General features: G+C 40.6%; 1 protein-coding gene across 2 annotated transcripts in view; it reads right to left on the bottom strand.

The window, feature by feature from the left end:
- RNF128 (ring finger protein 128) overlaps nucleotides 1–24,846 on the bottom strand; it is a 98,761-nt gene that overhangs the window by 59,892 nt on the left and 14,023 nt on the right. Inside the window, exon 1 of one of the 2 annotated variants that reach the window (XM_040265020.1) lies at nucleotides 3,261–3,959. The exons of the other annotated variant lie outside the window; for it this stretch is intronic. Within the exon in view, the coding sequence (XP_040120954.1) occupies nucleotides 3,261–3,753 (493 nt within the window). The 5' untranslated portion in view covers nucleotides 3,754–3,959. Of the gene's footprint in view, nucleotides 1–3,260; nucleotides 3,960–24,846 lie in introns of those variants that run through there. 2 annotated transcript variants of the gene reach the window in all.

The raw sequence follows: 24,846 nt of genomic DNA, 5'->3' as shown, positions 1-24,846 counted from the left end.
CTCATCTGCTTGGGAAAGCAGTCTAGTTAGTTGTGCAATAACGAGAGCATGCGCAACGTGCCTCATCGTGACAACCCTGCATTTTAGACGGCTTTAGTGCTTACTCTAAGTTTTGGCCGCTTCTTATCTGATTTTCATATTTAAATAAGACACGAATAGTGATTTAACTGTGAAACCAAAATTTTCTCTGAACTTTCTTCCCCGTTTCTGGATCAATTTGAATGAAAAATATCCAGAGATCGCAGGATCAGCTGTTAATAAAAATCTATCATTTACAATTTTTTATCTGAATGAATCAAGATTTTCTGGAAGATAGTATACAGAAATAAACTGCTAGGTTGCTGCAAGGCTATAGCTATCCTTTGGGAAAATTTGTTATCCATAAAAACAGCCTGAATTTCTAATTGGTTGCTGTTAGATAGTGGAGTTTCTCTCCAATATACATAAGTTTTAAAGCTACTGCTCTAAACCAGTTAGCTCTATTACTTGAAACAAATTGATATTCATGGTCACAGAACTGTGATAGGTAGGAGTGTGGATGATCAGCACTAATTCCAGTGAAGGACAATTCAAGCACAGGCCCCTGTGAGAGGGAGTGGAGAAAGGTTTTGTAAAACAAAGTCCACAGCAATGACTTTTCCACATTCGGCGGCCCTTGTAGAATTCATGGCAATATATATTAAGTTAATCAACACTTAAACTTCAGTCTTACCTCTTTGCCACTAGGATCCAAGAGAAATCATTTTTGGACCAGAGATTACAACGAACCCTGGGATTACTCTCAGGAATGAGCAAAGCAAACAACACACCACTTTGCAAACAAAATATTTAACAACATACATGGATGAAATGCAAAGTGATTTCCCCCTGTGTTGAAAAGTAGTTTCTCCAGGAGTTAAAGGGAGAAATCTGATTCCATTCCTCAAGTAACTAGCTAGCTCTTTCAGCTAGTTAACTAAGTGTAACATTGCTACAGTCAGATAATAATTCACTGCTACATCTCAGATAATAATTCATTTTTTAAAGTGTCAAAACACTCTTCTGAGTTTTAATTAAGTGATCGCTATTTAGGGCTTTATTTCTATACAGTATTCTGAAACAAAAGAGCCATGCTTAGATTCCCAGTGTATTTGTCTTTACCCTAACAGTTGTGTACGCCTATGTTTGCTCATTAATTTTTTTGCATCTTGTTAGCATTAACCTATTATAATAACTAACTTTTAACTAAGTATTTATTATCTGCTAGGTAGTTTACATACATTATCCTTAATGATCACAGCAATGTAAATATCTCCATCTTACAGATGGGAAAACTGAGACTCAGTAAAGTTAAAAAATCTGACCAAGGACACAAAGCTATTATGTGGTAAATTCAGAATTTGATTCTCATTCTTGACTACAATGCCTGTGCTTTTCCTAGTACACCATACTATCTCTCCACAGAGTATAAGTAAGATGTATGCAGAGTGCCTGGAACATAGTAGGAATGCAAAAAAATTAATTTTATTGTCCCCTAAAACTATCAGATAAATCTAAGCTTATATCCTTAAACAGAAGTAGATGAAAGCAGTCTAAACCAGAATTCTCTAATTAAAGAGTACTTTTCAATTCCAAATCATCCGTGCAAACGAATCTCATTTGGAAGAGGCAAAGTCAAAACCTTGCATGTAAGTAGCCAATTGAAATGGAAGGACTTTAAAATTTATGAGTCCTTATTCTTCCTTTCTATCAGCCTTTAAAAAGTCTTTTCATCCTAATCAATGAATTATCAACCAAAAGAGATGGAGTTGCGGCTATCTTTACTCAATATAAAATCTAAGAATCACAGCATTTTAGAGCTGGAAGGGAGTTTATTTGGTTCATTTTTGTCTCTGCACAATCTGCAACTTGGCCTCCCCCTCCTACCTCTGTACTATCATTTGACTAAGTGAGTAACCTGTACAAGGTCACAAAGCTGGTAGAGGCACAGAAGGGACTAAAATGAGCTCAAATCTCCTGAGTTCCAGTTCAGTGCCCTTTCCATTATACCACCCAGCCACTCTCTCTACAAGTGCTCTCTAGGCAGGGCCAGACACACTGTTTTAGGAAAAACACAAAACCTCCAGTAGCTAAACAAGCAGATTCATCTCTCCAGTGACTCCTAAAAGGATAATCACTTCATCCTCCTGGCAAACCTGTGGGAGTGGTTCATTCTTAGTTCTTTTCCATTTGATTGAGGAGGGAACCCAGGCTAGACTTCAAATAAGTTGCTCAAGGTCACAGGACTAGCAAGCAATGGAGCAAGAATTTAACCAACATCTGACTTGAGGCCCAGCTCTCAACAGCTATGATATACTGCTAGTATGTGTCTCTGCCTTTTTATCCCCCTACATTTTTTTCTTTGTCTTTTGGGGCCTAGGATCACTATGTACACATGGTATGAATACCTAAACATAAATAGGGAGAAGGTTTCTGGAAGGATAACTGAAAAGGGAAAAAGAGTAACCCACCTCATCTGCACAAATGTAAGATCTACCTGGATTACATTTTCCAAAGTCTAGGTCCTTGCTAGCCTCGTGCATAAACCTCTCCCTTTTAAGTAACACTAACGGCACCTGTTTTGTCACTCAATAAGCTAAATCAGATTTTCCCCCCCCCAGAGGCCAAGGAAAGCAGTGATGCCAACAGTCACTTGGGACCTGAGACCCAGGGGCAGAGAAGGATCCAAGGGCTGAACATAGTTTCCAACAAAACTGGAATGAGGTTAACAGGGCACAGTAACACAATCTTGTACCTGATTCGAGGAAACACGCAGAGAAAACAGGGAGAGCGGAAGGAAAAAAATCTGCGGCGGGCCTGAGGCTGTGAATCAGGACAAAGTTGAGGAAGGGATTTTCCAGATGGGCTTCTCGGTTAGGCTGCCTCCCAGTCATATCAAACCGAGTGCCCACCACCAATGCCCACCCCATGCAAGCACCCTCACAAACAGCAGGAAAAGACGACGCAAAGAACCCCAACAGTTCTCGAGTTGCCAGCCCCTGCAATCCGTTGGTTTTTACCCTTTTCCACCAAAGAGGCAAATTCTGAAGGATTTTCCCGCCCAACCCCCCATGCAGGGTGAAGCTCGGGGAAGAGAGGACCCTGCCTCACTCGATGGGGACAGAAAGGACACTCGTCTTCCTTCGGAGCAAGGGGATAGGGGGAGGAATACCCTGAGAGAAATATGGAAAAAACGGCCTCGGCAGGGGTTTGATGGGGCGCAATTGGATAGCTGCACTCACCCGGGTGAGACATGGGGATGACCTCATTGCGGGTCCCCGGGAAGTTAAAGATGACGGCTCCAGACGCCCCTCTCTCGTAAGCCAGATGGATCTTGTCTGCGAAGGTGCAACCCCCACCGCGCTGGATGAGGGCCAACCAAGACACTTGCACGCTGCTGCCCCAGTCCCCCGGGACCGTGGGCACCGTGAAATTCGTGTGCGGGTTACAGGCATTGAGCGCCCCCGGCCCGTCGGGCGGTACCAGGACCCCAGCCACGGGCTCGAGCGGCGAATCCTGGCCGTACACGCCCTCCTCACTCAGCTCCCACACGGTGCGGTTCACTCCGGTGTGCGGAACCCGCCAGGACACGTTGAGGTACGCGGTCCACACGGCTTCGGCTCCCCTGGAGCCGGGGGTTTGCGGACTCAGAACCAGCAGGAAGCACCAGGCCAGCAATCGGGAAAAGCCACAACCACCGCGGCAGAAGACCCCGGCCCCCGGCAGCGGCCCCATGGTATGCGCGCTCTGAGGTTCCCTAGGGCCCCTGGCACGCGCCTTCCCGACTCTCGGCGGGACCCCGGCCTGGGCCAGGTGCGCGCCAGGTAGGAAGAGGACGGGGAGAGACTGGCGCGCGCGGCGGGCTGGGTCAGAGCCGGCGGGCACGTAGCGCGCCGGAGATGTTGCCGCAGAGGAAGCCCTTTGTGGCTCGACTCCTCTCCGCGACTGCCGGGGCCGCGTCGGGCTCCGGGGTTTTAGCGCGAAGCTCCGCCCCGCCGACCGGGGGTAGAGGTGGCTGGGAGGGAGGAAAGGACACTGCGGGACCGCCTCTTAAAAGGGTAGCAGGAAGGGAAGGCTTTAGACTAGGATCGGAAGCTGTGTGGTCAGGTGTGTCGAGTCGTAGTATGAAAAATGGACAGGTGAGGAACTGTGGAATCAGCGCGAACAGAAACGCTCGCTGGTAGGATTCGAGTCCATTTTGAACTGCAAGAATGTATTTTTTCCCTCGTAACGTTTGCCCACAAGGCTGTTCAGGCTTAAGGTGCCAGAATGCGAAAAGTACTTCTAAAAAGCCCAGATCTGAAGGGTCTGAGTTGCAGTCCAGAGAATTTGGGTAAGTGGGTGGTACCTAGGCAGGCTATTTACTAATTCTCTAAGGGGGGGGCGGGGCAGGAAGAACCCATTATCTTATTTTTTTTTTAATTTTTCCTTTCCTGCTCTAAACAAGCGTCATACCTGTGTTTTTTCTTTCACTCTTACCTCATCCTAAATCTACTGCATTAGATGCCCCTTCTAAAGCTAATCTTAGCTCTCAAAAAAAGAATCACTGTCTTCATACTCCTCGAAACTAAGCCTCTTCCATCTTCCGCAAACCAGATTTACCCAACCGGATATGTCTCCGCCAACTCATGACCTTATCTACACAATCTCTCCATTGCCCACTAACAAAAATGAGCCTGATTCACCTTGACAATTCGCTCATGGCACTTTGGCGTTAAGATTTCTCCTTATATTAAGTATACAATTTTCGTTTACCCTGTTAGTTATTAATTTAGTATGTGCTCAATAAATAAGCATGGATTAAACTGAATTAATACTTCTGGTGTCTGACATATGGATAACCTTCAACCTTGGCAAAATTACTTCTCCGTGCCTCAGTTTCCTCATCATCTATAAAATGGGGGTGATAATAGTACCTACCTCATAGACTTGTCCAGATGATCAAATGAGTTCATACATATAAAGCCCTTAGAACAGTGCTTAGCAGAGTATAGGGCTTCCCTTGTAGCTCAGCTGGTAAAGAATCTGCCTGCAATGTGGGAGACCTGGGTTGGATCCCTGGGTTGGGAAGATCCCCTGGAGAAGGGAAAGGCTACCCACTCCAGTATTCTGGCCTGGAGAGTGCCATGGACTATAGGTCGCAAAGAGTCAGACAGGACTGAGAGGCTTTCACTTCACTAGCAGAATATAAAAATTACATCTGTTAAATACTATTATTATGAAACAGTCAGGGACCCAATACTTTTTAAAGAATATCAAGGTTGTTACTTTGAGGTAATAATCAGAGAAAGTAATGTTCAGAATGTTTAGTTTTAACAATTTTTTCAGTTCAAAGAAATATAATTTACTTTATCCAGCCCAACATTTGTTAGGTTACTAATCAATCATTTCACACCCATGGCCCAACGTTTACTTAATCAATATTATTCACAAAGATTAAGCATGGGACAATTCTGCACTTGATACCCTTATGGTTTGAGAGAAACCTAGAGGAAAATTAATACCATAACTAAACAGCACCTAGAATCCAAATAAACGGGCAATTTTGTGAACCATGAACTGTAGGTGTTGAAAGAGACTTTAGAGGTCAAGGGAAGTATATGGGACCAATAGCATGGCACCCCCAACTACTGATTATGTTACTCTCTTAGATAAAAATTACCTAGAGTAAAATAAAAGGATAGCATCTGCCATCTAAAGAAATGGTATGATTCCAGAAATTGTCTGAAATTGCTGGTAAAGGGCACTCAACATTCAATCATTAGTACTTGCATGACAAACAACTCTATGGTACTTTGAGAAAACAATGTGTTCAAAAGAAAAGAGATCTTTTATGAGGTGTTTACAATAATGAAGTTTGGAGAGACATTTATTAATATTCATTCTGTCTTTTCTTAAATATTTACTGCAATCTCCTATATGTCAATCATGGGCTAAGCATTGGGATAAAAAAAAATAAGACCTTAACTCTGCTTTCAGAAAGCTCATAAATTATTTTTGATGAGACCAATAAGCAGACTGATCACTGTACTATGTATACAGTGCTGGATGTATATAGTGTAAGAGATATGCTAGAGGTAGGTGTAGGGCAGTAGTGGGTGTTAGAGAAGAGGAACTAACTCAGACTGGGAAGTTAAGAAAAAGCTTCCCAGAGGAGGTTACAATTGTGCTGATTTTGAAAGTGTCAGCCTTTCTAGACAGAGAACAATACAAGAAAAGGCATTGACGCATGAAACTGAAAATGTTGAGAAACAACAAGTACTACAGATTCTATAAACACTATAAACACCAAGTGTTTGGAACCCGGAGTACAAGAGATAAAGTTATAGAGGTTCAAAGGGGTCAGTTCTTGAGAGTCCTTTGGGTAAAGTTAAGGAGTTTGAACTTGATCCAAAAGCAAGGAGTAGTATAATCAGGGTTTAAGCAGGGAGTAATACAATCAGATCTGAATTTTAGTGATCATTATGGCTTCTCTGTGAATAAAAATATGGAGGAGACAAGAGTCTCCTGCAGGGAATCCTCTGTCTGCAGGGAACCCAGTGCTCTCCAGGTGAGAAATGAAGGTGGTCCAGACTAAATAGGTAGTGGACATAAAGAGAAATGGACAGATTATAGTGTATTTTGGAGATAGAATCAATAAGACTTCTTTGGAGGATGAATGAGAGGGAAGAGTTAGGGACTGCTCTGAGTTTTTTGACTTGAAAGACTGAATGTCATTTAATTAGGAGGAGGGTTTTAAATATGTAGAGTTGGTAGGAAGAGAAATTATTTCAGTTTAGACATGTTGAATTCACGGTACCCATGATATAACTAGGTAGAACTGTCCAGCTGGCAGTTGAATTTTCTGATTACTGAACACCTACTAAGCACAAGACACTTGAGAGGTACAGGTATACAGGGACAAATGAAACATTCCCTGCCCTCAAGGAGTTCATAGTTTAGTAAGAAAGTCAAAGTGTTAGTCAGTTGCATCCGACTCTTTGCGACCCCGTGGACTATAACCTAACAGGATCCTCTGTCCATGGGATTCTCCAGGCAAGAATACTGGAGTGGGTTGCCATTTCCTCCTCCAGGGGATCTTCCCTACCCAGGGATCGAACCCGGGTCTCCCGCATCGCGGGTAGACGCTTTACCATGTGAGCCACGAAGAGAGGCAAGCAAATAACAGCATAGTGTAATACATGTTATCACTGAGAAGAGTATAGGATGCAATATGGGCATGGCTGTCTTTATAAACAAATAGAATTAATCAAGGAAAAAGAAAATAAGGATATTCAGACATAGGCAATAGATAATAAATAGCAGGGAACATTCGGGAACTCCCATTCAATAGTTAGGTATGTCTGGGGAGCAAAGGGGGAGCCAGGAGGAGTGGAGCAGGTCAAGTGGGTTGTGCCAGAGCATGAAGAGTTCAGCAATCTATGTTAAACAGTGTAGGCTCAATGCACATGTGTGCACACAGAAACATAAAGTAAATATGGCAAAATGATAATAATTGTTGAATCTAGTTGGTGGGTATATAGGTGCTTGCTATAATATTTTTTCAACTTTTCTCTATATTTTAAACTTTTCATAATGATGAGTTTAGATTGTAAATTTATATTGAAGTGGATCAAATGAATGATATTACCAGACCTAGGCTTACATATATCATGCGAATTGTATGAGGGTAAAACAGACTTGGTATTGAGGCTAACACCCTTACACTAGACCATTCTAGCCCAGTGGTGGAGATGGAGGTATCAGACTATCATAGACTGATGACATGAACAACTCCCCTTGCTATGAGTCCACCCTCACCAAGCAACCTTCTTATTATCATTTAGCTCCTCATGTAAATATGCCTACAGGGCAATAATGCACTGATCAGAAAACACTAGTATCTGTTCCTCTTGGAAATTATACTTCTCATTAGAAATTAATCAGTTGGCATTCTGACTTGTATATGGGTCTCTTGTGAATTTGGTTAAGCATGAGTCAGTCCCCAGGAGCCCAGGCTCTGGTTATACTACCAATCATATTGCAAAGCTTTTGAAGCTAAGGACCAGACTGTAGATCCTGACTGCATTAGAGTGCTCCCGTTTTATGGAGCCTTGACTGGGTAACTCTGGCTTTCCCTAACCAAATCCCTCTGTCTCACTATGATTTCTCTTTAAACTGCAACAGAGCCTTTGCTACTAAGAGTGAGATCTGTTGATCGGGAGTATCAGTATCATCAGTGAGCTCCTGAGAAGTGAAGATTCTCAGGTTCCACCCAGACCTGCTGAATCAGAATCTGCATTTAAACAAAATATCCAGGTGATTTGTAGTCTACTCTGGGGTAGATTAGAGTATTCCTGACAGGTAGCCAGCACCCAGCCTCTGCTTGAACACTCCCAGTGTCAGAGCTTACTACCTCCCAGAGCACTGCATCCTGAAAGTTCCTAGAGTACTGTAATTTTGCTTCAGTCTTTCCTCTTCCTCCCATCCAATTCTTCCTACCCCAGCTCCCCAGAGTTTCCATGTTCTTCCCTAGCTGTATTATCAGCACTCCACCAGGGTTTTTGCTATGAGCAGTTTCCCTGTACCAGACTTCAACTTTTCCTGGCTCTCAAACTGAGTTTACCAGTTCTAGATGTATTCCTTCCGGGTCCTACTGTCTCCAAGGCTAATAAGAGCTATTGTTCGTTGAGCATTTACTATGCTCTTTACATGCATTATCTCATTAAATTCTCACAACCCTCCACTATTATCCTTATTTTCATTAAAAATTTTTTTTTGCTGCACCTTTGGCATGTGGGATCTTAGTTCCCCACCAGAGATGGAACCCAACCCCCTGCCTTGGAAAGCAGAGTTTTAACCACTGGACCACCAGGGAAGTCTGTAATTATCCTTATTTTCAGAAAAAAAAAAAAACTGTTTCAGAGAGGATTCAGTTCAGTTCATTTCAGTCACTCAGTCGTGTCTGACTCTTTGCGACCCCATGAATCGCAGCACACTGGGCCTCCCTGTCCATCACCAACTCCCAGAGTTCACTCAAACTCATGTCCATCAAGTCAGTGATGCCATCCAGCCATCTCATCTTCTGTCGTCCCCTCCCAATCCCTTCCAGCATCAGAGTCTTTTCCAATGAGTCAACTCTTTGCAGAGAGGATTAGCGACTCCATAAACTCATATAGCTAGTAATAGAGTCAGGATTTCAATGTACTTCTGACTTTAAGTATTAATAGCCAATAATGACCCAGTATCTTTCCTCTCGAGAGTGGTATTTGCATTCTAACACTGCCTTACACCCAAGAAGGAAAGTTCATGTGAAAAGTTTCTTGCATGCATTTCAGTCACTGTGACCAGTGACAGAGATATATTTGGGCCAGGAGTCTTTTTCAACTCCTCAAATCCTACCACAAAGGCTAGCCTTGCCAAATATGTATATCAGCAACACTGAACTGAAAGCCACCCTGAGCAGCGCCTATCTAATGATGAACTGGTAAACGGAGCAGCATACTGCAGAAGCAACAGCAGGGTACCACAGCAGCTGATTAAGTTTCCGGTCCCACGGAGTTTCTGTGGTGGTGCAGAGATGGACAAGAGCGTTTAGCCTTTAACATATCTCCAGGAAATGAGACACCACATCTGGCTTCTTACCATTAAATAAGTGGCAGAGTACCATCTTGGACAACTGGTGACCTGGCATCAAATCCATGCTGTAGCCAAACAGCTCGATAATATAGGTGCAGAGAATATATGGCAACAAATTTCCACTTGAGGCAGTTGCCCTTTGGATAGCAAGAAGAAGATGGCAGTGCGGAGAGAGCAAACAGCCAAACGAAACAGAACCCTAAACCCCAAATGTGGTGCCATGGCATACTTTCAGATTATGCCCCATGACCTGCAAGTGCAGGTAAACTTCAGTCAGCTCAAGTGGGTATACAACCATTAGAAAACAACGGATATTTTTTTAAACAAAGATTTCATGCACTCAAAGAAAAGACAGAATTTCAGAGAGGGGCTTGACAACAGGTAGGTGTGCTATATCTGAATCTAAGAACAGTCTTCTCATGCCTGTAACAGTAATAGCTACCATTGAGAACCTGCCAGGAGCCAGACACGTTATACCCATATGTTAAGTATTATATGCTACATCTTACCAGAGGAGAAATGTGTGCTCAGGTTAAGTAACTTGCTGAGGTCACCCATTAGGGAATAACCTAATGGTCAAATTGGAATTTGACTCCATGTCTTAGAACAAAACTACACTCTTCTTGGACAACTTTTCATTCCATAAACTATCTACCAAAGTAGGAGTAGGAAGGAAACGTATTTATTGAGAACTTACTATGTGCCAGACACTTTACATGTATTAATTATATCATTTGATTCTTACAAGTAATAAAATCCTGTTATTTTCAGATGAGAAAAATGAGCCTCAGAAAAGTGAAGTTTCTTGCTGAAGGTCACACAGCTAATAAGCGGCAGAGTTGGAATTCACATGGGAGTTATATTTGACTCCAAATTCTATGCCATTTTCACTTTGCTGTACTTCTTCTCCACATACATAGTGAGGGTATTACTACAAGGGGGAAAGATTTGTTGTTTTTCAGTCAGATCCAGTAACACATTCAACCTACTAAGAACCCCTTCACCAGAGTGCATTGATTTCTTGCTGAGCAGCCCTGAAAATCCTAGATAACAGAGATAATGAAAGTCCATTTAGTCAAGTGCTTCATCATCTACTTTATAAATGTCTACATCGAGTTGTACATGCTGGCCCCTGTGCTTGTGTGGAGAGGAGTGCTTGAACACATGTTATGTGTGGAAAGGGTGTTTTCTGTTCACTGATGCAAACTAGTACAGAAAGGAATCATACTTAAAAGGACAGTGAAGAAAATTGGAAGTGAATTGTGACAAATTGATTGCTATGGGGAAGGGGAATCAAATTAGCTATCTTGAGTTTGGGGGGATGATTGTGGGGATCCCAGATTGCTAAAAAGGGATATGAGTAGAGAAAAGCCCAAGGCATGGGGTCAGCAATGGTTCCAAGGGGAAAGTTGGGCAAGGGAGGTGCTTGGAGGGAATGATGGATGTGAGTGATTTTTACCCTCACCTGCAGTATCAAGACAATGTTATTGGGTTGGCCAAAAAATTTGTTGGGTTTTTCCATAAAATCTTACAGAAAAACCTGAAAGAAATTTTTGTTCAACCAAATACTTGGGAAATTAATCTGTTCTCATGCAATCTTTTCTCTCTAACTCTCTCTTTTTAGGTTTCTAGTAAGATGACTTTCAAAGAATTAAATCTGTGAACACAAGAGATTTCTGTATATTAAAAGAAAGAAAAACAACTGCTTGGGGAAAATGTTTTTAATGAATCGTGCCCTACAGATCAGAGAAGGCGATGGCACCCCACTCCAGTACTCTTGCCTAGCAAATCCCATGGATGGAGGACCCTGGTGGGCTGCAGTCCATGGGGTCATGAAGAGTCAGACATGACTGAGCGACTTCCCTTTCACTTTTCACTTTCATGTATTGGAGAAGGAAATGGCAACCCACTCCAGTGTTCTTGCCTGGAGAATCCCAGGGACGGCGGAGCCTGGTGGGCTGCCGTCTTTGGGGTCACACAGAGTCAGACATGACTGAAGTGACTTAGCAGCAGCAGCAGCCCTACAGATATGGCCACATATCTGAGGTTTATCTCCAATCTGTTTGTGCTACTCAGTAGACTAGATCCTGTTGTTATTTTTAACTTTGTTGTGAACTGGTTATGTGACACCGAGGAAGTTTCTGTTTCTTCTTTCTCAGCTACAAAATAGGGATAATAATAATGAAGAAATTGTGTAGATATATTCTGAACCACTTAGTGTTCCTTCAGGTTAAAGCCTACCAGATCAGCTAGTATAGCTAAAATAAATTATCTAAGATTTTGCCACTGCCTAGGACAAATGATAGAATTGCTGGATAAGGGAGTGGGCCTGGCAGGCATGGAGAATATCAGTTTACTAAATTAGGGAGGGGTTAAGTTATTCAAAATGTACATGGGCAGTATTTTTTTTAACCTACAGAAAGAATGGAATTCCTTTTCAATAGGAGCCTGATTCGGTAATTCCTAGTAAAACTGAAGCTTCTGAAAAGCAATTTAAGAATAAACATAGTTATAGTGTAGTGCATAAGCACAATCACCTGTGAGGCCAAGGTTTACTCTTTAGAAACTAAAGTGTGCGCAAAGGTGGCCTTTGTATTCCAAGGGGCAAAGTCAAAAATTCACAGCTGCCAACAATATGCATTAGGATTAGCTGCTGCTGGCCAGAGCTCAAAATCAATCAAAAACTGGGAGTAAACAAGCATCTGGCAATAATGATCAGGTACTAACACACAGTTGAGACAAATGAAATTAGCTGGTCTCCCACTCATGATTCACACAGTAATTAAGTTCAGTCACACCAGAATTAGATAAGCGTCATGGCTGTGTTGGTCGCAGGAAACAGGCAAGAGACAAGCACATCTTCAACAAAAGGGGATTTTATGACTACAAAACTTACTTTGGTTTGACTTTATCACAAATCATGCCATATAAAGTATAGGAACTTTAATGACGAAAAGTACTAACAGAACCATCACAAGGAAAAAATGCCCAGATCCACTGAACCACAGCACATCCAGGAATCCATAAAATAAATTCTCCCCTAGCTGCCAATCTTCTAGTTAGCAGAGGGTGGATACACTCTTTTCTAAACTGTGTCTGTGTAACTCTGGGGGCAGATCGGATCAGTATCCTTCATGTTCTTTAGAGCAAAGTAGTTTGGATGCAGAGACCAATGACTTTAATATTCTGGATGTTGTCAGCTCTGATGCCACAGAAAGCCTTTTAGCAGAGGCAATGAAGTGGCTTAGCAATGTTTGGTTTTTGTGTGGTGGGGGAAAAAGAGAGGGAGCAGGTAGACATTGAAAGCCTGAACTCCTATTTGTTTGAAGAGGTTCATCAAGTTTATGTTAATAATCCCACCAGTTCATTAAACATCTTAGTTTTGCTGAGGTGGAGATGGTTGAGATGTTTGTTTACAGACCCGATGAGAGCATGTTTGGGCTTTACAAGGTGTTTAGGGCCCAACATCCTGCTGGTTTTAGGACCTTCTGTTTGTTTGGATTCAGGACAGGATGAACACTTTTCAGCACGTACATTCCAGGAACCAGGCTATCTCAGATCAGTGCCTTCAACTCTGCCACACATACGGTATTTTCAGCAGAGATTTTCGAGTTCCAAGACAGATGGAATAAATTGCTTAAGCGTAGTGTGTGCATGGTAAGTCGCTTCAGTCGTGTCTGACTCTTTGCAACCCCATGGACTGTAGCCGGCCGGGCTTCTCTTTCCATGGGATTCTCCATGCAAGAATACAGGAGTGGGGTGCCATTTCCTTCTTCAAGGAATCTTCCAGACTCAGGGATCGAACTGGTGTCTTCTGCATCTCCTGCATCAGCAGGCAGGTTCTTTATCACTAGCACCACCTAGGATTCTGGCCTGGAGAATTCCATGGACTGTATAGTCCATGGGGTCACAAAGAGTTGGACACGACTGAGCAACTTTCACTTTCACTTAACTTTCCACCTGGGAAGTCCAAGGGTAGTTCTAGTGTAGATTTATAATGCCTGCTGTTATCCTATTTTTAAAAACAGAATCTTAGCCCTGTCACTGCAAGTTGTGTTACATAGCAGTGAACAAGCAAAGAATGGACTTTCCAGGGAAAAAATGTGCTAGACTAATCCCACCTGATCACTGCAGTCAGTATTCAAATTAGAAAAATAAAATGTTTCACTAACCTTGACCCTCTGGGCTGTCAAATGACATACAAAATGTTAAGTGATAAGCATCACTGAGCATGCAGGATTTATGATTTTCTCTTTTGGAACTTCAGTGACTTAAAAGAAAATTCACACATTCTTGAATTTATTCGTTAGAATAATAAATATTTTTTAGAGCTTCTAATGTCTACAAAGTCTTATTATAGTTGCAACCAGATCCCTCCTTTAAGTATCTTAGTCTACTGGGAGTCAGTTATACCAAGGAAAATTTTGTGAGCCCTCTTTTTGTTTTCGCCTATGTGCATCTAGATTATAGGCAATAAAAACTTTAGTTGAAACCCTAGTCTAATCTCGATAGCCTACTAATAAGGAATAAAAGTGATATTAATTTTCTAGACAACTGTAAATAGCCTTCTAATTGATCTCCCTGCTTTTAGTCTCTGCCCCGCTCCAACTCACCCTTCATATTACTGCCATACTGTACTTTCTAAAACATAGCTATGATTATGTTACTTCTCATTGTGTATTGAATAGAGTAGAAATTTCTAAGCTTCGAGGGCTAGGACCTCAACAATCTAGGTCCATCTGACCACTGTCTCCTTTATACCTCCACTGTATCATATATAGTATCTTCCATGCTATGGTGCATTTATTTATTTACATATCTTCTCCATCAGAGACTGAGTTCCTTGGGAGAAAGGATCATGTATGTTTCTTCTTTGTAGCGCCAGCTTTTAGCCTGGCATATTAGAATATATTTGAAAAACAGTAAATGGATGGCAGGATTTCCCAGGTGGCTCAGTGGTAAAGAACCTGCCTGCCAATGCAGGACACATGGGTTTGATCCATGGGTCAGGAAGATTCCCTGAAGGAGGAAATGGCAGCCCAATCAGTATTCTTGCCTGGAAAACTCCATGGACAGAGGAGCCTAGCAGGCTACATGTAGCCCATGGGGTCCCAAAGAGTTGGACATGACTAAGCACACACATGCAAGCGGATGACAAGAACTGTAGGGCAACCTCTTCAGTTTGCTGACTAGCTGGTATTAATTTTTTCCTACTGTGTTTGTTAAGGTATAATTTACACACAATAAACTCCTCTTTTTTTAGTATACAATTCCATAAATTTTAGCAAATATACAGTCATGTAGCCACTACCACAATCAAAATATAGAAGTTTCATCACTCCCTCAAATTCCGCATACTATGCCTTTATAGTCAAGTCTCCCCCTGCACCCATCCTTTACACCTGGCACCCCTTCATCTGTTTTCTGTCCCTATGTTTTTTTTTCCTTTTCTAGAATGTCATGTAAATGGAATCACTAAGTATGTTGTTTTTTTTGCATCTGATTTCTTAGTAAAATGCGTTTGAGACTCATCTATGTTATTGCAATGGCAAGATACGTAAACGAAAGAGTGGTTAGAGAGATGGATGCTGGAAGGGGGTACAAAGTCCTATGTGAATGCAGATGGGGGAATGTTTGCTTTTGGCTTAATGATTTGGGGAAGATTTCATGGAGAAAGTAGCATCTGTCTGAGCAGGGCCTTGAGGGGTGGGTAGGTGGGATTTTTATAGGTGAGAGAAGATATTTTAGTAAAGGATATAGCAGAAACAGAAGCTCAGAGTCAGGAAAGAGCAGGGGGATTGAGGGAACATTATTTCAGTTTGTTTAAGCATAAGAGGAGGAGTATTGGGAGGCAGGACAGAAAAGGTAGGTTAGGACTTTATTGATTTTGAATAATGTATTTAGGAATTTGGTCTTGATTTATTTGGCGGTGGTGGTAAAGAACACGCCTGCCAGTGCAGGAGACGTAAGAGTACTGGGTTCGATCCCTGAGTTGGGAAGATCCCCTGGAGGAGGGCATGGCATCCCTCTCCAGTATTCTTGCCTGGGAAATCCCATGGACAGAGGAGCCTGGCTGGCTACAGTCCATGGGGTCAAAAAGAGTCGGACAGGAATGAAGTGACTTAGCACGCATGCCCGAATCATCATTGCAGGTATTTGATTCAAGCTCTTCTTAGAGGAGAATAATAGTTCTGCCTGCAGGTAATTCTGCTGCCCTGCCTGAGTTGAAGTAGATGGCTCTCTATCTGGATGAGTATATACAACTGTGACCCAAGAAACAAGGCCACAAATGATATCTAAATATATCAAAAGCATACCAAAGATATAAAATATTTGTGGTACTGGTACTTGCTAGAAAACATGTTCATGAAATGACCTAATCTGCCCTGCCTGAGCTGAAGTAAACAGCTCTCTATCTGGGTGAGTATATACAACTGTGACCCAAGAAGCAAGGCCACAAATGACATCTAAATATATCAAAAGCATACCAAAGATATAAAATATTTGTGGTACTGGTACTTGCTAGAAAACATGTTCAGGAAATGACCTAATCTAATACTTAACCAAAAGCTCTCTTATCTCTCCATTCATTTGTATTCTCTCAATTCTCTCTAGGTCAAGGTATCAAAAAGCCAAGTATTGTTCCTGGATTCTATTTTTCTACTTCTCCACGGAAACATCTTCACCAGGATGGTGGTGGTGGTGGTAGTTTAGTCACTTCAGTCATGTCTGACTCTTTGCAACCCCGTGGATCATAGCCCACAAGGCTCCTCTGTCCATGGGATTTTCCTGGCAAGAATACTGGAGCAGGTTGCCATTTCCTTCTCCAGAGAATCTTCCTGATCCACGGATTGAACCCATGTCTCCTACATTGGTAGGAGGATTCTTTACTGTTGAGCCACTGTAAGTATCAATTAATGTTAAGGCTTCTATCTTAGCAGATAGCCAGTAAAAATTCCTGATTGAACAGCATTTCTTTCTTTTATAAAACTATATTATCCACTGGTATTATTCAAGTTCCTATGTAAAAAGAACCCATTCTTATTTGGGATGCTTTTTCCCCCCCGGGACAAGAACTCACATTTCACCAAAGAGGATATGTAGATGGTAAATAAGCACATGAAAAGATGTTCAACATTATTAGCCATTAGGGGAATGTTTGTTAAAACCACAATGTGATATCACTGCATACCTATCAGAATGGCTTAAAAAAATGACCACACCAAATGATGGTGAGAACGTGGAGAAACTGCATCACACACAGTCAGTGAGAATGTAAAATGGTATAGCAAATTTGGAAGAGTCTTGGAGTTTCTTATAAAATTAAATGTATAACTACCATATAACTCAGCAATACTAGTCTTGGGCCTCTATCTTAAATAAATGAAGAATTATGTTCACTAAAATATATGCATATGAACATTTATAGCAGCTTCATTCATAGTTGCCCCACACTGGAAAGAAACCAAATGTTCTTTGACAGGTGAATAGTTAACCAATTGTGATACATCCATACCATGGAATACTACTGAGCAATAACAAAGAATGAACTATGAATATATGCAACATTCTGAACGGATCTCCAGAGAATTACACTGAGTGAAAAAAGCCAATCTGCAAAAATTACAGACAGTATGACCTCATTTATATAACATTTTTGAGATTAAGAACTGTAGTAATGAAGAACAGATTAATGGTTGCCTAGATAGCATATTCAAAAGCAGAGACATTACTTTGCTGACTAAGGTCCATCTAGTCAAGGCTATGGTTTTTCCTGTGGTCATGTATGGATGTGAGAGTTGGACTGTGAAGAAGGCTGAGCACCGAAGAATTGATGTTTTTGAACTGTGGTGTTGGAGAAGACTCTTGAGAGTCCCTTGGACTGTGAGGAGATCCAACCAGTCCATTCTGAAGGAGATCAGCCCTAGGATTACTTTGGAAGGAATGATGCTAAAGCTGAAGCTCCAGTACTTTGGCCACCTCATGCGAAGAGTTGACTCATTGGAAAAGACTTTGATGCTGGGAGAGATTGGGGGCAGGAGGAGAAGGGGACGACCGAGGATGAGATGGCTGGATGGCATCACGGACTCGATGGACGTGAGTCTGAGTGAACTCCGGGAGATGGTGATGGACAGGGAGGCCTGGCATGCTGCGATTCATGGGGTCACAAAGAGTCAGACATGACTGAGCGACTGAACTGAACTGAGAGTCAAGGAACTCCAGTACTTTTGTCTGGAAAATCCCATGGATGGAGGAGCCTGGTGGGCTGCAGTCCATGGGGTCACGAAGAGTTGGACACGACTGAGCGACTTCACTTTCACTTTTCACTTTCATGCATTGGAGAAGGAAATGGCAACCCACTCCAGTGTTCTTGCCTGGAGAATCCCAGGGATGGCGGAGCCTGGTGGGCTGCCGTCTATGGGGTTGCACAGAGTCAGACATGACTGAAGCGACTTAGCAGCAGCAGCAGAGTCAAGGAAAGAGTATGAGGTGGAGGTGTGTGTCACTATAAAAGGGCCACGTGAGGGAACAATGTAGGGATGGAATTGTTCTGAACCTTGACTGTGGTGGTGATCACATGAACCTACACATGTGATAAAACTGCATAGAACATGTAATAGAAAGTAAATGAAGTCGCTCAGTCATGTCTGACTCTTTGCAACCCCATGAACTGTAGCCTACCAGATTCCTCCGTCCATGGGATTTTCCAGCCAAGAATTCTGGAGTGGGTTGCCATTTCCTCCTCCAGGGTATCTACCCAACCCATGGATTGAACCCAGGTCTCCCACATTGTAGGCAGATGCTTTACCATCTGAGCCACCAGGGAAGTCCCAGAACATGCAATCAGTGCATGTAAAACTAGTAAAATCTAAATAAGCTCTGTGGATTGCATTACTGTCAATTTCCTGGTTGTAATATTGTTCTATAGTTACATAAGGTGATAACATTCAGGGAAACTAGGTGAATGGTATATGGGATCTCTATTTCATACAACTGCACATAAATCTACAATTATCTCAAAATAAGTTTTTTGAAAAGAGAAATGTGTGTTGGTTGTAGAAATGTATAATATATTACTTGAATTTAACTCTAGGAAATTATCTCCCCCCACGTTTTTGTTTTTGTTTTTTTTTGCCGAGGAATTCAGATGCTTTCTTAAGACATTACATTTTTGAAAAAACAATAAAATTCACCAAGTTTCTAGTTCTATGTTGTTAGGAGGCATACAACCCAAACAGGGGCACTACTTCTGTTTTTGCTATGATTCTTAACTTTTTGGGGGGCCAGAGTTCCTTCTGAAACTTTGATGAAACTTTGTTGTTCAGTTGCTCAGTCGTGTCTGACTCTTTGTAACCCCATGGACTATATAGCATGCCGGGCTTCCGTGCCCTTCACTATCTCCTGGAGTTTGCTCAAACTCATGTCCATTGATGAAACTTATGTACAGAGTAAACGAACACACACAAATATGTGCACAGTTTCAAGGACTTCATGGACCTCATGAAGTTTATCCCAGTGACCCCGTGTTAATGTTCATCTAGTGCTGAACTGTTCAATACAGTAGTCAACAACTTCCTGTGCCCATTTAAAGTTAATAAAAGTAAAAATTCAGTTCTTCAAGCACATTAGCCACATTTCAATTGCTCAACTGCCACAAAAGGCTGTGGCTGTATATATTGGACTGCATGGAGATAGAAGTTTGTATCATTGCAGAATGTTCTATTGGACTGCATTTCTCTTGACATTTAGAATGATTTTTTAAAAAATTGACTCCAGGTACTGGTAACTTCAAGAATACTTTACCTTGGTACTTCCCTGGTGGTTCAATGGTTAAGATTCCACCCTTTCAGTGCACAAGGTGCAGGTTTGATTCCTGGTCAGGAAACCAAGATCCCACATGCCACATGGCAAAAAAAAAAAAAAAAAGAATACTTCAGCTGCATAGAGACTTTGTATGACCTATCTGTGCATCTCCAAGGACTGCAGCCTAAGAATTCCTCCTTTAGATCGATTCTATTTTATTCACAAATGTCTTATTTTTGTATTGGTCTTAACCAAGGGACTGAGATGCCTGTGAACTAGGTAGGCTCTAGACACTGAATGTTTACCATTTAAATTATTATATATAATGGCAGAAGAAAACAAGGCTGGCACTTGCAAATAGGAAGAATTGTTTCAAGTGCATTATTTTGGAAGACAACAGAGATACAGATGAATAATTTCAGGAGATATTCAAGAGTCAGGCTTACCTACATAATAGCAAAACAACTGGCTAAAAGTAGAACATTCAGTTGCCTTGTTCAACTAGTATTTTTTATTTATTTTGGTGTCATGTAAACATATATGATACTAACTGTGGCAAAGGGTTATTAAAACAGAGAGGGGAAGCAAGATTTTTAACTCCTGTGATGGGAAGATAAATAGCTGAGTTGAGTAACGTTTTAGATGTGAGGGCAGAAAAAGAGATGGAGAAAAATGTAAGAGAACTGGTGTCTTGCAATTTTCTCATTCATTGCAGTTTGTCAAGTATTTAGAAATGGGGCACTCATGCTTAAAGTAGTGGTCATTTACCAACGCTCTGATGATCTTTCTCTTATTAGAATTATATTCTTAAAATGCAAATAATATTCTTGTCTGGCTGGCTTTCTCCTTCAAATATTGAAATCAACTTTAAAATTTTTTAATTGAATTTCATTTTCCACCTAAACTAGGTGCTCACCAGAATTATTATACTGAAGGTTTAGATTTCTTAGGGTCACTGTTTATTAGTCCCCTAAGAGTTGAGTCAGATCTCAGTTATAGATACAAGTATATGGGAAGCAGTGATACAGATAATACAAAAGAGCAGATTATCAAAGACACTTGGAGTTGGCTTTGAAATGCATTTTTCAGCACATTTTAATCTTATGTTTTATGCAGGCATTCCCTTCAGACCCATAAGAGGTGACTCTGAAGTAGCTTGAGTGATCAAAGAAAATTAGCCTGAGATTTAAACACTGCCAGTGGACTAGTTGCATGCAGATAATTAAATTAATGGCATAACTTAGCATATTTATATTCTGTCTATCGCCTTACTCCCATGAGCATGTAACCACTAAAGAGGATCTATGAACTCACTGGTCTTATTCATTCTGGGAATTTATTCACATCTTCAAGGTAGTTGGTTTTAAAGTAATCAATTAGATTGATTTTTGTTTTATTTAAATCTATTTGGCTGAACTTAACTGAGTATCTTGGTGTTCTCTTAATTGAAAGAGTTACCATATGACATCAGAAGACATTGGAAATTTTACTTCAGATGCAAATATAGCATGTTATTGCTTAAATATCCTTGAGGCAAGTACCAAGGTGTTTGGATTAGCCATAAAAATGCTCAACATGCCCTCTGCTGGGCCTTTCTTTTATAAGATTGGAATTGAAAAATGCTGTATCATCTGGTTGTACAGCGGGTTGAGAAAAGGAATTCCCCACAATGATCACATGCAATGAATAAACCCTAAGTACAGATTCATGAGTCTTTCTGGCATGAATAAGTCTGGCTCACTTAGCTGGTTTCAAAAGGAAGATTTAAACGTTATCTCGACCCAAAGAAACAAAGACTTCATCATGCGTTTGGAAATTCCCTCGTGTTTTATGAAGCAAGAGCATCTCGTTGTCAGGAAATTGCTCCAAAAATATGTAAACCAATGAAACAATTCTACTATTATTATATTTTGTGTAATTATTACATTATTACAACCAAATCATTCTGCTACAAGAGAATATCCGTGAAGAGATGAATTTTAATTCAAGATTTGTGCAGGGTTTGCAAAGATGCATTTCTACCTATCCCCTCCCCCCATCCCCAGGGTTTTATCTGAGACCAAATCCTATGAATCAGTAGGTGTTCCTTCCTATAAATTAAGAGGGTGTTTTAATTTTAGAGAAGAATGGAGATTTAGGTTCAGTGTTTTTTCTTTAAGTGAAAATTATTTTCATATTTTTGTTGGATCAAAATATTTTTTAATATCCTCTGTGTTATAGTAACAAATATCCAGCAAGTATCTTTCCCACAAATTCTTTACAGTCAAATGGGGGTGTACACAGTTCATTTGTATAAACTATAATTGCCACATTTTAGTTGACCACATGTTCCTGCTTATAGCTTCAGAAGAAGCAAATCATAGACAAAATCCAGAGACTATTGCTTCTCCTCTACCCAGTGCCAACTGGCACTCAAAAAAATAGAACTGGCCAGAATATAACTGGCTATTTTTTTTTTTTTAATGAATTTCTCGCTAAGGCACCAAGATCAGCTCTTGGAGCCCTAGGAGTCAAAAAGGAGTCAAAAAGGTTATCATTTTTATCAAACTGAAAATTCTTCCAGACTCATTTAAGTCCATGCCCTCAATGAAATCATTGTACTCTGAGTTTTCTGAAGCATACAATTGCTTCTACTATTAACAAAATAAATAATAACTGCAAAGAAAATTATTGGAGCATTATAGAATTCTGCCTTGTGGTGTATATTAGTCTTTGCTGCTTTCCTTTTGTTATGAATGTTAGAGGTATGTCAAAGACAAGGGTGAAACTAACTACAGGACAGGAAAACAAACATACTAAAGGAATTTAGATTACCTGTTTTTTCATATTTCAGTAGAACATGGTGCTTTACTGTGTAACCTTTCAGAAATCAGAATACTACAATCTATGCAGTAATTAAATTTATCTGCAGGTACATTTAAGACAATAGGGGTTTTGTGTGTGTGTTTTTTTTTTTTTTTGCCCTTTTGTTTGTTGAATGCAAAGAAGTCTTGAATTACCCTCTTGCTCTGAGCAAAAATTTTCTTTCTCTCACGTGCAATAGGTACATAATTTGAGAAGGTATTTTAAAAATATGGATTGGCCAAAAAGTTCGTTTGGGTTTTTCCATCCTATCTTATGGAAAAACCTGAACTAACTTTTTGGCCAACCCAGTATATACTGTCTCCAAGATCTTATTGTAAGGGAATGGAAATATTCCCATAAGAAGTTACAGCATAAAAATGTCCCAGATAAATGTCAGAAAAAACCCACTGAACACCACAACTGCATGTTTTTAAAATGTAATTACAGGTTAAGAGCATAGGTCCATTAAATGGCAGCTTAAGGGACCAGGTATGTGAAGTATTAGTGCTTGAAAGAGATGCATCTTTTATTTACCACTTTACTAACATTTTAAGTATTCACAGAGTGGGGATTAATGGGCTGTGGACATTGATTTTTTTTCAGAGAAGTATTAATAGGATATCCAAGAGTTAAAACAATTTTCACAAATGAACAATGTGGATATTCTTTTAGATTTAACTTTTTTCATTGCCAGAAATACAGTCCAAGTATATAGAATAAAGAAAATAGAGCTCTACTTTCATTATGAAATGATTTTGCAGAGAGAGAAAAACTTTACTAAATCAGACTTGCTTGAAGTTGGCAAGTGCTATAATTGGAATTATAGAATAATATTTCATTATTTTGGAGAAGGGCTAGGGCTCATTCTGTGGTGAAAGGAAATTTATGATGTAGATAAGTTCTGCACTGAGAATAGTTACCTTGTACAAGAAAACCAATTTTTCTAGTGCCTTAGGAAGCATTCATTTACATAAAAGCAATTAGACTATTCATTAAAATCATTTTCACTGTTCTTTGAAGCAGATTTCTATATTTCATTAGCTTTGATTACATTACTGTTATATGCCTGAAAAAAATATTCTTTCAAATGCCCTTCCAGAGTTCAGTGATTTCCTGTCACACGAGCCTTCCTATTAAAATTTTAACAACATACGAAATGCAGCTTTATTATTTTCAAGTAATACAATAACACAAATGAATTGGTACTAAAATCATGTCAAAGAGAAGCACTACTGGGGATCGTTTAATGAACAGGCAAAGATTGTTTGCAGGAAAACAGTTGCTTTTATGTACCGCATAAAAACAGTTTTCTATTCTTTGAAGCAGTTAATAATCTCCCCACTCTTCTAAGTGCCAACCCCACACTTTTAACTTAAACAGTGGTGAGAATTAATGAGGTTTTTCTTACACGGTACCCAAATTCACACAATGTGTACAGATCACTACATCTACAATAGTTTATATAAAGAAGTGAAAGAGTCATTTTAATTCCATGATATTGTGCAGTGAAACAAGACCTGAACTGGAATTTGGATCCTCCACCCCATGACCCTGTGTGGGTGTAAGCCCTCTGTGTAGGTGTGTGAATCACTGGTGGTAATCTAGGCAGTTCCTATTGCCAGGGCTTTATATAGAAGCAGCCTAACAAAAGTCATGTCCTGACTGCCAGCTGAAGGTGAGACACCAAATAGCTTCAGGGAGAGACGATGGAGATAAAAAGAACATGTTAATAGCCAGCAAGGCTATTACTAAGTTGAGGAACCCCAATACTTCTGGTATTACTATAGATAGAGTTGTGAAGTAGGTAATATTTGTTTGGGAGAGTATACACTTCTCTTTTTAGCCTCATTCATCAATCATCAGTGAGGGCTTAGTGTTAGTCTGTTACTGTGCTAAGTGCTATGTATATTGACATGAAAGAAACAAGGTTCCTGGATCTCCAACTGTCTAGTACTGCTTCTAGGTCACAGCTCATCCCATCTGCTATTTTGCACCCAAGTCACTATCAGTGAATTAATCCTTGCTATGGTATCCAAATAGGAAAAGGAGTACGTCAAGGCTATATATTGTCACCCTGCTTATTTAACTTATATCAGAGTACTTCATGAGAAATGCTGGGCTGGAGGAAGCACAAGCTGGAACCAAGATTGCCAGGAGAAATATAAATAACCTCAGATATGCAGATGACACCACCCTTATGGCAGAAAGTGAAGAGGAAATAAGCCTCTTGATGAAAGTGAAAGAGGAGAATGAAAAAGTTGGCTTAAAGCTCAACATTCAGAAAACGAAGATCATGGCATCTGGTCCCATCACTTCATGGCAAATAGATGGGGAAACAGTGGAAACAGTGGCTGACTTTATTTTTCTGGGCTCCAAAATCACTGCGGATGATGACTGCAGCCATGAAACTGAAAGACGCTTACTCCTTGGAAGGAAAGTTATGACCAACCTAGAGAGCATATCAAAAAGCAGAGACATTACTTTGTCAACAAAAGTCCGTCTAGTCAAGGCTATGGTTTTTCCAGTGGTCATGTATGGATGTGAGAGTTGGACTATAAAGAA

The sequence above is a fragment of the Oryx dammah genome, unplaced genomic scaffold (genome assembly GCF_014754425.2).
Source record: "Oryx dammah isolate SB20612 unplaced genomic scaffold, SCBI_Odam_1.1 HiC_scaffold_23, whole genome shotgun sequence".
Classification (NCBI taxonomy): Eukaryota; Metazoa; Chordata; class Mammalia; order Artiodactyla; family Bovidae; genus Oryx; species Oryx dammah.
The sequence above is the reverse complement of the archived record's forward strand: the minus strand, read 5'-3'. Positions and strand labels throughout refer to the sequence as shown.